The sequence below is a fragment of the Hypomesus nipponensis genome, chromosome 23 (genome assembly GCF_054491055.1).
Source record: "Hypomesus nipponensis isolate SF chromosome 23, ASM5449105v1, whole genome shotgun sequence".
Taxonomy (NCBI): Eukaryota; Metazoa; Chordata; class Actinopteri; order Osmeriformes; family Osmeridae; genus Hypomesus; species Hypomesus nipponensis.
In genome coordinates, this window is record NC_140383.1 from 25,464,087 (window position 1) to 25,478,868 (window position 14,782).

The 14,782-nt window shown below is 49.5% G+C and overlaps 1 protein-coding gene and 1 pseudogene across 1 annotated transcript in view; both read right to left on the minus strand.

Moving 5' to 3' along the window:
- The window catches only part of LOC146235152 (unconventional myosin-X-like), a 40,136-nt gene that overhangs the window by 12,323 nt on the left and 13,031 nt on the right, over positions 1 to 14,782 (minus strand). The window contains exons 10-18 of the mRNA XM_084688779.1: positions 14,192 to 14,274; positions 13,868 to 13,982; positions 12,850 to 12,930; positions 8,980 to 9,104; positions 8,723 to 8,837; positions 5,402 to 5,508; positions 2,004 to 2,390; positions 1,855 to 1,888; positions 726 to 1,550 (exon numbers count right to left, since the gene is read on the minus strand). Coding sequence (XP_084544905.1) covers positions 726 to 1,550; positions 1,855 to 1,888; positions 2,004 to 2,390; positions 5,402 to 5,508; positions 8,723 to 8,837; positions 8,980 to 9,104; positions 12,850 to 12,930; positions 13,868 to 13,982; positions 14,192 to 14,274 — 1,872 coding nt within the window. The remainder of the gene's footprint in view (positions 1 to 725; positions 1,551 to 1,854; positions 1,889 to 2,003; positions 2,391 to 5,401; positions 5,509 to 8,722; positions 8,838 to 8,979; positions 9,105 to 12,849; positions 12,931 to 13,867; positions 13,983 to 14,191; positions 14,275 to 14,782) is intronic.
- Positions 2,417 to 5,043, minus strand: LOC146235153 (uncharacterized; annotated as a pseudogene).

The following is a 14,782-nucleotide window of genomic DNA, read 5'->3' on the forward strand; positions in this document are numbered from 1 at the left end:
GTGCGTGTGTTCCAGCATGTGCGTGTGGTGAATGGAGTACTGTGTACCATAAAACACATCTTGAGTACGTTGTGGGATGAACAAGTATGTGCGTGTGTGCAAGAACATACATGTAAGTGTGTGTCAGTGTGTCTGAACATCAGTAGTAAGATGTGTGAGTGTGTGAACATCAGTAGTAAGATGTGTGAGTGTCTGAACATCAGTAGTAAGATGTGTGAGTGTCTGAACATCAGTAGTAAGATGTGTGAGTGTCTGAACATTAGTAGTAAGATGTGTGAGTGTGTGAACATCAGTAGTAAGATGTGTGAGTGTCTGAACATCAGTAGTAAGATGTGTGAGTGTCTGAACATCAGTAGTAAGATGTGTGAGTGTCTGAACATCAGTAGTAAGATGTGTGAGTGTCTGAACATCAGTAGTAAGATGTGTGAGTGTGTGAACATCAGTAGTAAGATGTGTGAGTGTCTGAACATCAGTAGTAAGATGTGTGAGTGTGTGAACATCAGTAGTAAGATGTGTGAGTGTGTGAACATCAGTAGTAAGATGTGTGAGTGTGTGAATATTTGCAAAAAGGTACTTCTGTGTGAGCGTGAATCTAGTTAGAAGTGTGTGTGTGAATACATGCACAACAACGTGTGCGTGTTTGTAAACATTTGCAGAAGTGTGTGTGTGTGTGTGTGTGTGTGTGTGAGCGTGTGTGTGTGTGTGTGTGTGTGAGCGTCCCTCACCGAGTCTGAGCTGCCCCTGAAGGAGTCCAGGCTGTTCTGTGTGCAGGAGGATTTCCTCAGCGCATCTTGGCCCGTGGCCTGGCTGTCGTTGTTGCTGGCTGCATCCGTGGAGCTCCTCTGGTCCTCTTCATCCTGGTCGTAGTCTGACTCCGTGTCCGGCAGGATGCTGAACGAAGGCTCCTCATTGGCCGACTTGTAGTCTGATGCCCTGCCGGCCTTGAAGTAGGCATATCTGTCCCCGTTGGTGAGGCCTGGGGGGGGGCAGGCGGGTGGAGGGGGAGGCAGGGGAGGCGCGGGGGCATACGTTGATGGGGTGGGGGGTGCCAGGGTGGATGGAGAGGAGGACGTGAGGAGCACTCCCTCAGCAAAGTGGGCGGGGGGAGGGGGGAGGCTGCGCAGGACGTCCCTGTCCAGGGGGCTGATGGCGGGGGGAGGGGGCTCCGGAAGGAGGATGCATTCCTCAGCATGGAAGCCCTCGTCGTCCTCCTCCTCTTCCTCATCCTCAGTGCGGGCCAAAGGGGCGCTGGAGTCGGACGGATCGTCATGGAGATTTTCCTCGCTTGACAGCGATGGCTCCAGGCCTCCAAAGTCCAGGAGCTCAAGGAACTCAGTGGCCACACGTGACGCCTCCTTTTCCAGACGAAAGATCTCCGCATCCCTCTGCTGCCGGCGCTCCTCCCTGGAGATGTCCCCTTGCAACGAGACGCCGTCCTCATGCTGGCGCTGCAGGCGCTCTATCTCTCGCTCCAGACGCAGGATCTCCTCCATCTGACGGCTCTCCTCCAGGGAGGTGTGGGCAGGGCCGGGAGGGGCAGGCATAGCCTTCTGATTGGACAGTGGGTTCACAGAAAGCAGAGAAGGTGAAAGGAGATAGGAAAAGAGATGTTGAAATCAGTGTAGACCTTAGACATGCGCACCATTTCATTCATGGAATTTTGAGAACTTTATACATTTAGTTAATTGAGCTTTTAGTTGCATTTCTTCAGAGACTCAGATACAAATAGTGCATGTAGAAAAAGTACAGTGAAAAATCAAGGATCAGAAGTCACAGTATTTCCATGATCAGAGTCAAGGACTGCATTTTACCAGGCAACAATAATAACTATAAAATTGTAAGAGATAAAATTACCTTTTGACAAGCAGGTTTCTTCAACAGAGAGTTTCTAAGTAGAGGAACAAAGCAGGAGCATTGTTATAAGGTTTTACAATGACCTGAGTCCTGAAGAATAAAGTAATACAGGGGTTCTAAGCTTGGAGGGCACGCCTGACTGTATTTACCTGTGTTCCACCTCTCTCCTCTGTAAGTCCTGCTCTTCCTGTTGAAGTTGCAGTCTCTCCACCTCCTCTCTCCTCCTCTCCATCTGCCTCAGTCTCTCCACCTCTGCACTCCTCCTCTCCTCCTCCTCCTGCTGTCTCCTCTCCTCCAGCTTCCTCTCCTCCTCCTCCACTCTCCTCCTCTCCTCCTCCTCTCTTTTCCTCTCCTCTTCCTCTCTCCTCTTGTCCTCCAGGAGCTGGCGGTATCGTCGACGGGCCAGCTGTCCTCGGTGTTGCGTCTGCAGAATCAGGGCGGTGGAACGCAGGCGCAGGAACCCTCGTCTCCAGAAAAAGGCACGGTAGTTCTTCTGGATGGTGATAGTGCTGGATAGGACCTTCTGATAGTGTTTCCTGTATAGGAGAACACAAGAGGAAAACTAGATTAGTGTTTCCTATGGGAGCAAATCAGAATCACCTTTATTCGTCAAGAAGTTTAACTTAATTTTAATAATTGTAATTTTCTCAATGTATTCTTCATGTTTTGGTTACCCGCAATGTTTGGGGCTATATCGTTGTTATGATCAGCAAACTATGTATTTCTGTAAAGCTCTCTTTTTGGAAGTCGCTTTGGATAAAAGCATCTGCTAAATGCATAAATGTAAATGTACACAAACAAGGAATTTACTGTGGCAAGAAGGTGCATACGATAAACATATATGAATCTTAAATATAAAAAGTAGAAAATGTACACCAGTCAAAATAATTCAAAACAATACTTTAAAATATTCAATATTAAATAAGATAAGATAAGAATTGCAATATGACATTTATAAATATGTTAGTGACAGTTGGGAATCTTTAGCCTTGTGGATGAGGTCAGCTGCGGATGGAAAGAAACTGTTCTTATGGCGTGAGGTTTTGGTCCTGATGGACCGCAGCCTCCTGCCGGAGGGGAGTGGCTGGAACAGAGTGTCCATGGTGGGAGGAGTCGGCCACAATCTTCCTCGCATGCCTCAGGGTCCTCGAGGTGTGCAGGTCCTCAAAGGAAGGCAGATTGCAGCGAATCACCTTCTCAGCAGTGCAGATGATACGCTGCAGTCTGCTTTTGTCCTTGGCAGTGGCAGCAGCGTACCAGATGGTGATGGAGGAGGTGAGGATGTGTAGAAGTGCACCATCACTGTCTTTGGCCGGTTGAATTTCTTCAGCTGCCGCAGGGAGAACATCCTCTGCTGAGCTTGCTTGGTGCGGGAGCTGATGTTCAGTTCCCACTTGAGGTCCTGAGAGGATAGTGCATCAGAAATTAGCCTAATGAGGATGGTGTCATCCGCAAACTTCAGGTGTCATAGATGTGTTTCCCCAGCTTCACGCACTGCTTCCTGTCAGACAGGAAGTCTGTGATCCACCTGCAGGTGGAGTTAGGCACGTTCAGCTGGGAGAACATGTCCTGAAGCAGAGCGGGGATGATGGTGTTGAAAGCAGAGCTGAAGTCCACAAACAGGATCCTGGTGTAGGATGCCGGGGGCCTCTGGGGTGGGTATGTGTGGGGTCAGGGCGGTCCAATTATCTTTCAAATCAACAGTAAAACTCGTTCAGGTCGTTGGCCAAGCGAGAGTCGTTGATGGAGTGGGGGGCTCTGGGCTTGTAGTTGATGATCTGCCTGAGCCCTCTCCAGACAGAAGCAGAGTCGTTAGCTGACAACTGGTGTTGTAGTCGCTCAGAGTACAGTCGTTTAGCCTCTCCTCCACCTGGTTAAACCTGTTCTTCGACTCCTTGAATGTCTCTATCCCCACTCCTGAATGCTTCCTCCTTCCTTCGAAGTTTAGCTGTAAACCAGGGTTTGTCGTTGTTGTAGCTCACCCTGGTACGTGTTGGTATACAGCAGTCCTCACAGAAGCTGATGTATGATGTCACAGCCTCCGTGAGCTCATCAAGACTATTGGAGGCAGTCATGAACATGTCCCAGTCAGTAGAGTCCAAGCACGCCCGCAGATCCTCCATAGCCTCACTGGTCCACTGTTTTAATGTCCTCACAACAGGATTATAGAGCTTTAGTTTCTGCCTGTATGCGAAATCAGGTGGAGCATGACCATGGGTCAGAGTGACCCAGTGCTGAGACAGCCATGTCTCAAAACAGCTGCAGAATACCTTATTACTATTACTGTTTCAGGTACAATCAATATGATATTGTTCCCTGTAGGATACGCTATTGCGACAGTAAAAGGCCATAGTCCCAGTTTAGGGTTGTGCATATAGTCGCAGGCTGCTAGAACAAGACAGTAACAGACGCGACTGGAACTGCCTGGTTAGCTAGCTGTGCCTTGGGTCAGTGTGTGACAGATCTTGTAGTGGAACTGCCTGGTTAGTTAGCTGTGCCTTGGGTCAGTGTGTGACAGATCTTGTAGTGGAACTGCCTGGTTAGCTAGCTGTGCCTTGGGTCAGTGTGTGGTGAGCTAGGTTAGCAGCTGTGTTTACCTCTGAGACTGGGTGTCATCACCCACACTAATCCCCTAGGCCACACACAATGTTGCTGCACTTCTCCTTTTTCTCTGTCTCAATCTCTCTCTCCCAATCACTCTTTCCCTCTGTTTCTCTCTATTAACTTCTCTTTCTCCCTCCCTCTCTCTCCATGTCTCCCTCCCTTTTTTCTCTGTTTTTCTTTCTCTCTCTCCTTCCCTCTCCCCCCCCCCCCCTCACACACAGAGACATTGTGACCTTGGACTCCACAGGAGAGGCAGGGTGGCTCGTTGACGTGCATGAGGTCTCTCTCCGCTGTGGTTCTCTGCAGATTCCTGGAGCTCCACAGTGATTAATGCTCTCGCTCTGACAGACTAGAATGGCCCTGTCTGGCCTAGCCACAGTCAGCACACTACAGACCCACTGGAAACTTGAAATCTGTTCAGTCGAACCGAATGTTTATATTTTGTCAAAACATTTGTTTGGGAAGGGCTATGAATCTCTTCCCGAGGCCCATGTCTGGTGAGACTGAACGTTCTAGAAAGTTGAATGACACAGTTTGTCCTCAGGTGGAGGGTTTGTAAAAGGAACAATATTCACACTCAGGCATGTACCGCACACAGTAGTGAATGGGCACGTGAACATATTGGCACACACACACACAACCTTCATGTACACACACAAACAAAACCTGTATGTATATGCACAAAACAGATACATGCAAATATGCAGACTGACACACACTACCAAAGAAAATCATCAATCAAAATCATCATCATAAATCAACATCAACATCACCACATACACACAAAACACGACTGTAGCATACATCCTCTCACACTGACACAAATGCCACCCATGCATACACTGGGACACATAAACATAACACATACTGTAACTTACACACACTCACATGCAGACACATCCTCTCCCACAGACACACACACAGACAGGTTGCTGTCACTCACCTAGCCACATAGCGGAGTATGTGGGCTTGGATGATCATGCCAGCCCTCCTCCTCTCCTTCTCCCGCTCCTTCTCCAGCCTCTGCTCCAGGGCTTCCTTCAAGAACACCTGGGAGCACACACCACCACACAGGTGGGTGGGGGGAGGTGGGAGTTAGCAGTAGTTACTCTTGATAAGTGCTCCGATAAGAGTTTCAGCTCAGGGTCCCAGAGCAGAGCTGGATCACTGCTCTAACAGGCTGGATCACTGCTCTAACAGGCTGGATCACTGCTCTAACAGGCTGGACCACTGCTCTAACAGGCTGGATCACTGCTATAACAGGCTGGACCACTGCTCTAACAGGCTGGATCACTGCTCTAACAGGCTGGATCACTGCTCTAACAGGCTGGACCACTGCTCTAACAGGCTGGATCACTGCTCTAACAGGCTGGACCACTGCTCTAACAGCCTGGACCACTGCTCTAACAGGCTGGACCACTGCTCTCTAACAGGCTGGATCACTGCTCTAACAGGCTGGATCACTGCTCTAACAGGCTGGATCACTGCTCTAACAGGCTGGATCACTGCTCTAACAGGCTGGACCACTGCTCTCTCTGACTGTATGGCTGCTCTTCCGGTTTGCAGAACTGGATATGTCCCAGAGTCTCCCTGGCTGGCTAGCTCGTCTTCTGGCTCCAGAGCAGAGGACTTGGCCTGAGACGAGGAGTGTTGCTGTTGCAGTTCAGAGTCATGTCCTGACTGAGCCGCTCCGCTGTGGCTGCTGCTGCTGTGGTCTCAGCTCCACTGACGTGCAGAGGCAGACACACACAGGGAGGCTGGGGAGGGAGCGAGGGAGGGAGGGGGGGAGGGAGCGAGCGAGCGAGCGAGCGAGCGAGCGAGGGAGGGAGGGAGGGAGGGAGGGAGGGAGGGAGGGAGGGAGGGAGGGAGGGAGGGAGGGAGGGAGGGAGGGAGGGAGGGAGGGAGGGAGGGAGGGAGGGAGGGAGGGAGGGAGGGAGGGAGGGAGGGGGGGGGGGGGAAGTGGATGGCATCCAGACTGCAGGCCACACCCCTCCTTGCTTGCCGAGTTTTGTTCTGCAAGTTAACCCCTCCCTGACTGACTGCCTTCCTCTCTCCCTGCCTCCCCCTTCTGCCTCCACCTCCTGCCTGCCTCGCTCCCAGCCTACCTCCCTGGCTGCCTGCCTTCCTTCCTCCATTGCTACACTTTTAAAGTATTAACTATATTAACTTCAATGTGTTTGTTAGTTTCAAAAAGGGTTCAACTTCTCTGTGTTCCTTTCCAGCCCCACTGTTGAGCTAGAGGAAGGTACCACAGCTAGATGTCCTGTTGGACCAGGGTCATCTGCCTTAACCTTAAACCATTCTGGAGAGTGCATGTGTGTGTGGCTGTGTGTGTATGTGTGTGGTGTATGTGTGTGTGTGGCTGTGTGTATGTGTGTGTGTGGCTGTGTGTGTGTGTGTGTACATTTGTGTTTCGCCAGATGTTCCAGTAATCAAAGCCCAACAGCTGGAGTCCTGTCTGTCTCTCTGTCTACCTGTCTCTCTCTCTCTCTCTCCCTCTTGTCTCTGTCTGTCTCTCTCTCTCTCCCTCTGTCTGTCTGTCTGTCTGCTTGTCTGTTTCTCTGCCTGTCAGCCTGTTTCCTCCAGCTTCCTGCCCGTTTCCCCCTCCAGTTTGTAAACCCCCCGACTCACGATCCTGGGAACGCACTTCCTGGGAACGTACTTCCTGGTCACACAATCAACAGGGATATAATTACACACAGGCTGTTTCTACAAAGGAAACCCCCCTCAACACACACACTCACTCTCTCTCTCTCACACACACACTTACACAAAGACACAGACTTTAACCTAAAAGGTTGGGTTTGCTATCAAAAAACTGTTGACTGAAGTGCTGGTGACATGGCAGTGCTGGTGACATGGCAGGTTAAGGATAACCATGGCAACATGAGTGTCTGGGATTAGTGTGAAACCATCACAGCTTAGAGGATGAAGGATGTGAAAGCTACTCAATAGAGCTGTGTTGTTAGGGTTAGTATGTATTTACTGAACATCCACCTTGTGTTCCTACCACACACACACCCTCCTCCCCTCTCTCCCTCTCTCAGTGGTGAGTTAACAGGTATGCTGAGGGTTAACTAGAAGGGGTGATATGAAGGGGCGAGGTGAAGGGGTGATATCTACTGTCATTGGGTTCATACAGAGTTGTGACTTTATGCAAACAAGTAGAGGCTGTTCAACACTGAGCCATTCTTCTAAACAATGCAACCTCTCTACACACTGTGTGTGTGTGTGTGAGTAAGAGGCCTTGGTTAAATTGTCCTGTGTCAAAAAGTTGGTCATATGGTGCTGTTTAGGGTTAGCCTGTTAGGGTTAGGGTTAGCCTGTTTAAGACGTGTGTCTGCTGTGGCCTAGCTTGTCATTTATAACTGCCAATAGAATACCGACAGTGGGTCATATAACCAAACTATACACACAACACGACAACCTATCACAGAAGAGTTCAACCCTACACAGAACAGGGTATGATAGACTGCAGTTCATTAGTTTCCAAGAAACCACACAAAAAAACCTCAGGATGGGTCCAAGTATTTATAGTCTCTTTCTGCTCCTCAAATGCTACCCCTCTCTCTCTGTCACTCTCCTTTTCCCTCCCTCCCTCTCTCTCCCTCCCTGTCTTTCTCTCTGTCTTTTTATCTTTGCTCTCTTTGTCCTTGTGTCTCCATAAATGGCACACTGGTGCTCAGATTTAAGAAGATATTCAAAGTTAAACATTCACTGAAAGAGAGGTGAGAGACTGTCTCTTCCCCAGTTTCTGGAACAATGACAGACGGTTTGTTACCTAGCAAGCTTCTCCCACAGCGACAATTAGGAGGAGTAATACAGACTGGTAGACTAGGAGGCCTAGTACAGACTGGTAGACTAGGAGGCCTAGTACAGACTGGTAGACTAGGAGGCCTAGTGCAGACTGGTAGACTAGGAGGCCTAGTACAGACTGGTAGACTAGGAGGCCTATTACAGACTGGTAGACTAGGAGGCCTAGTACAGACTGGTAGACTAGGAGTCCTAGTGCAGACTGGTAGACTAGGAGGTCTAGTGCAGACTGGTAGACTAGGAGGAGCAGCACAGACTGGTAGACTAGGAGGCCTAGTGCAGACTGGTAGACTAGGAGGCCTAGTGCAGACTGGTAGACTAGGAGGAGTAGTACAGACTGGTAGACTAGGAGGCCTAGTACAGACTGGTAGACTAGGAGGCCTAGTACAAACAGGGCACGTTTGTGTGCGCGTGTGTGTGTATGTCTGTGTGTGTGTGTGTACTTGTGTACCTTTGTCTTTCCAAGCTGCCAGTCTCTCCTGCTCGGGTCGTGCTGAAAGAGCAGCTCTGTGCAGCTCCTCCTCACATCATCTGCTGTGCTACTGCCCTGCATGATCATCCTGTACCTGGGGAGGGAACACACACTGTCATCTCAGTGACTGTAACACTGACATAATTTACAGGAAGATGTGATTCCTCCTTGTCTCTGATGCTGCTTGCTGGGGTTAGGGTTGGGATTGCTGCGGGGCCTGGAGGGCTTTGCCTCACCTGCTGTAGAAGTCGGAGAAGGTTCTGCGGACCGGAAAGCCTGCCCTGCGGATCTTCACCGTCTCCAACATTCCAGAATACCTCAGCTGGTTAAGCACCACCGCCGGGTTGAACACGTTGGCGTTCTGAGGGACAAAACACCACCACAGTCAGGACAATCCAAGAAGGGGCAGACTTAAACTTACATAGCAGCATTAAACCCCTGTGCTTCTGGCCAAGACAATCAACAATCTCCCCCAGAAGTTTGTATAGAACTGGAAAAAACCTGGAAGGAACGCAATTCTAGCATTGCCTGTGGCAGACAGCAAATGGCTGGCAGGACCTGCGTTTAAAGGTCACATGACATAAAAACTTCATTTTAGGAGGTTATTTAACATTAATATGAGTTCCCCTAGCCTACCTTTGGTCCTCCAGTGGCTAGAATTTTTGATAGGTGTAAACCAAGCCCTGGGTGTTCTTCTACGCCTTTGACAAAATGAAGGCTCGATTGCTATGTTTGAAAATCTCCTCCTAGTGATGTAGATAGGAGCAAGGTTACCTCCCCTCTCTCTGCTTTGCCCGCCCATATCATCTGGCCCGCCCATGAGAAACTATCACCGTGCAAGGGCGAGTGCGATATCGGTTTTTCCTGGAGAGACATCATGGCGAGCAAACAAACGAAGCATAACAGTTGCTCAGTGCTTGGATGTACAAATCAAAACTAAAGTATTTTTTTGGTTCCTTGCAAGCTTCTGCACAACCAGTATCTTTTTATTTCTCTGCAGCTAACAGCTGAGTTACTGTTGCTAATGTAAAGGTAGATAGCATCAAGTGTGTGTGTGAATACAAACGCTGTAACGCCAGTGTTGTACATTTCTTTGTTATTTGGATAACCGTTCTGCTGTTGGTGTTATGGCGCGCGATATCCGCCTTTCTCCTCATTGAAATTACTATGAGTGTGCACCTCTGCAAACCAGGGTGATCAGATGAGAATGGCTAAATTCGAGGCATCTTACAGCAACGGGGCTACGAGCCATTGCGATACATCCGTTGTAAACATTAGCACATGTTGCCGCCCCTCTCCTCCTCATTAGCATTTAAAGCTACAGACACAGAAACAGCACGTTTTGAGGAAAGTTCATTGTGGGACTGCTCATAGTGGCTGTAATTATGCACCAAGGCTGAATTTCGGGAAAGATAATTCAGATACAGTAATAGGGAACCACTTTGGCCCATATAAAAGCATCCAAAAACAGCATATCATGTGACCTTTAAATAGAGGGGGTTAGGGTTATGTCAAGTTGTGTTGGCAGGACCTGTGTTTAAATCGAGGGGGTTAGGGAACCCGCCAGAAGAGAGAATGTTTTGAATGATGGCTCTTGTTGTGCTATCAATATTCTAGTACCACCCCACATTGCATCACCCAGACCTCTGGCACACTTATAACTCTGAGCAGGACCAGGTAACAAGGTTCAAACACCAGCACCCATAACTCTGAGCAGGACCAGGTAACAAGGTTCAAACACCAGCACCCATAACTCTGAGCAGGACCAGGTAACAAGGTTCAAACACCAGCACCCATAACTCTGAGCAGGACCAGGTAACAAGGTTCAAACACCAGCACCCATAACTCTGAGCAGGACCAGGTAACAAGGTTCAAACACCAGCACCCATAACTCTGAGCAGGACCAGGTAACAAGGTTCAAACACCAGCACCCATTCAGCCCACAGACTCACACACTTGTTCTGCTGTCCAAAACCAGGCCTGAATCTCCATAGCAACAGGACAGAGCAGAGGCAGATGGAACTGTGGTATAACTAGCCACTCCCCCCTCCCACTCCCCCGTCCCACTCCCCCCTCCCACTCTCCCCTCCCACTCTCCCCTCCTCTGGCTTGTTTGTTTTACTGGTCAGAAGCTATGCCATGACGGGTGTCCAGAGGAGAGAGAACAATGCTTGTGTTCAGAGAGGCTGTGTTGACCAGGGAGATGTTTGACTGTGGGATAATCAGCAGCATTATTCTCTGCTCTGCGTCACACAGCTCTGCTGTTTGGGTTATCAGGTTGCACATCGGTGAACTCCGCCTCACATCCTACAGGCTGGGGTGGAACTAACAGACACCTCCCTGACGAGGATAATGTGAAGGCCCAGCCTCTACCCCACAGACCTAACCCCCTTCCCCAGCCTTACTCCCTCCTCCGACTTTACCCTGTCCCCCAGCCTTTTCCCCACCAGCCTTACGCCCTTACCCAATCCCCGCTCTCTCACCCCCCCCCCACCCCCCCCATCACAAGGCTGATCCCTACCAAGGCCATTGTCACTCAGAGGACATGTAGTGTGGTTAAGCTCTGCTAGATACAACAGCATTCCCTGCATGTGTCAGTCTAATGACTGAGTAATTCTACCTCAAACACACACTCCCGCACACACACACATACACACACAAACACACTAGCAGGCTCACTAAAGATGACTTCAACTCTGCTCTTTAGCACTGGTTTAGAAGGTGCAGATTGCATGTTGACTTTGCATGCAGTAGATAGTTTGACTCCAAACATGCACACATTCACACACAAACAACAGCTATGTGTTTGTCCAAATACGGAGATCAGACTCTATGACAACATCCAACACCAAAAGAAGAGCTCAAGAGTACAGTTAGTTTGTGTCTGCATGTGTGTGTTGGTGTCAGACCTGGTGCCTCTGAACATGTGTGTGTGTGGCAGTTCATGTGTGTGACGTGTGTGAGTGCAGCACATGCACGTCTGTCATTCTCTGGATTAACAGAGTCATCTGAGTCACTGCATCTCGGCTGACCGGGGCCAGGTGCAGCCGCATGGCCCCCTGGGTAGGGGAGGAGGGGAGGGAGCTGGGTTGATGGGAAGACAGGGAGGTATGACAGGGTAGTGTTGGGGACACAGGGAGGAGGGGAGTCATAACTGGATGGTGTTGGGGACACAGGGAGGAGGGGAGTCATAACTGGATGGTGTTGGGGACACAGGGAGGAGGGGAGTCATAACTGGATGGTGTTGGGGACACAGCCCGGGCACAGCAGAGGACGGCCACAGAGCATCAGCTCTGGATCCTCTACCTCACAGTTCAAGTTTACTGTCATGTGCACGTAAGCAGTTATAGCATGCTGGTTATTGAGGCTTCCCCTTCCTTTTATAATAACCTAAACTGCTAACTATGAATACTATTGCTATTTAGTAATAAGGTAATTAATGTAACCTTCATGTAGTGTTGCCAAACTCTTTATCCAATAGCGATGAGAAATGATACCCACGCCAGGTTCTGTAGCAGAGCTGTTGTTTGGAGGTCCACAGCTACATGAGGACCACCCTGGGACCTGCCCCCCCCACCCTGGGCCCTGCTCTTCCACCCTGGGCCCTGCCCCTCCACCCTGGGCTGCTTCCACTGGGGGGAAGGTGACTGGTTGCCAACCCCCGGTGCCACAGGGTCAGGAGGTCAGTGGCCAGGCGGCTGCAATTAGCGGACAGCCGTGACCTCTGACCCCTGGAGTTGGGCTCTGGGCTGCAGGAATGTGCTGGCCCACAGCCCTGCTGAAGAGAGGCACAAAGATAGCCTTCTCCCTGACCCAGCCTGGGTTTTCCTTCCCTAGATGAGGTCTGTTAGGAGACTAGGGATGGAGCACAGAGCCAGAACAGACGGTTTGTGATTTCACTTTTAGAGAAAAAAGTAGTAAATGACATTTAAAGTACAACCACAGAGAACAACTTTGAATCTGGGAGGAGAGGAGGGGAGGGGAACAGAGAGGAGCGATAAAGTATATGTAGCCTTCTAATTTCCCAGTGTATCTGTTGACTGAACCTAGCATGGGCTGAGAAGTGCGGAGTAGCTTTTGCTGCTATGAAACGTTCATGAACTCACCTTCTCCATGTTGGGTTTGATGCAACGGACGAAGAAGGGGTTGGAGGCACTTAGAGTGGCCATCAGGGAATGGAGGGAGTCCTGGAAGAACATAACATCAACTCAACATCAGTTACATCAACAGTTTAGAACATAAATAATATTTCTACAAACAGCAACATTTGACCACAAGGTTAATTTGTTTGCAGTTGTCTTTTAAGTTGGGTAGTGAGCAGTAAACAAAGAAGATTCCTGTTCTCAGGGTTGCTATGAGTGTTTCACCCTGTTCTCACCAGGGACCCTTCACCCTGACAGCTTGTTCTCTTCTCCTTCCTCCCTCCATGGCCCCCTCCCTTCCTCTCCCTTGCCCTCCCCACTCAGACTGTCTGTCTCCAGCCTGGTCTGGCCTGGCAGAGGGGAACATGCCTCACCCCTGGTCCGCCTCCCAGGCCTTGCCATCAGGGGTAATCCTCAGCTTTAGAAGCTGCGCTCCAGGGAATCCTGCCAGATCTCCCCACTCATTCCCTTCACATACCTAGCCAGATATCCCCCCCTCCCCATACGTAGTTAGGACAAGTTACCCTCCAAACCCCTCCAAACGGCCTCTTCACCCCCACATACCCCTGCCCCCTAGTACACAGCCAGTATTCTCTCACCCTGTCAGACGCTGTATCTCACTTTTATCATTCCATAACCCTAACCTTGTCTCTTCTTATAACTTCTACTAACACACACACACTTTAGTGTAACGATAGATAGCTTCCCAGGCATGTTGTAATGTTGTGTTGTCATGTTGACATGTTCTTGTCATGGGGCCTGTACTACAAATAAAGATAGGGTTAGGGTTAGGGTTAGGGTTAGGGTTAGGGTCAGGGTCAGGGTTAGGGTTAGGTAAAAAAAAACGAAAAAAACGTCTGTGGGCTTGTTGTGATGTCATGTTGTCATGTTATCTCACCCTGAACTGGGAGCTGACTGTGGGCTTGTTGTGATGTCATGTTGTGATGTCATGTTGTGATGTCATGTTGTCATGTTATCTCACCCTGAACTGGGAGCTGACTGTGGGCTTGCGTCGGGCCGTACCCATCTTCAAAGTCTCCTCTCCGTTCCTGCATGCTGGTCCCACCAGCTCAAACAGGTCGTAGATGAAGTCCAGCCTGTCATGCAAACACAAACACACACAAACATGTGAACATTCACACACTAATGCACATGTAAACATTCGCACAAACACACACACACACACGTCAACATTCACACACAAACACACACGTAAACATTCACACATTAACACACACATCACATTCACACACAAACACAGGGCCAGGCTGAAGGTTAGAGATGGCCAGGTGTGAATGGAGCTGACCTGCTTTCCCTCAGCATGTTCAGGATATCATCTCTGAATGTGTCTCTGTTCTTCTCCAGGATCCCACGTGCATCGTACAGCACCTGACACAGGTACACACACAGTTAGGGACGTCTGTTTACTGCATGTGTGCATGCCCAGCATAAACACAGGAGTGGGCCTGTGGATGTCATTAGGGATGAGACCAAAACAGTACAATAATTACAGCCCTATTCCTATTCTATTGAAATAGAGGCAGATGAGCGAGGCTGAGTGGATGACTGTTGGGTTAGTTTGTTCTAAGTGAAGGATGATCCCCCCTGACGTGTGTGAATCTCACACTTCTATGCATTAACCCTTGTGTTATCTCAGTCATTGTGACCCACCGTCGTATTGAGACAACCTTACCGCATACAAAAACAAAGTGAAGCATTTTCTTTTAACCGTTAGGCTGTCTCAGACCCCCACATTGCGAAAGTTAAAAGAAAAATGTTTGTATTTGTTTTTGTATTGGGTAAAATTGGGTTTGTTATGAACCTTTGGGTCATGTGAGCCGAAGGCAGCACAAGGGTTAAGACTCAAGGGTGCATGTGAGTACAAGGGCAATGATGT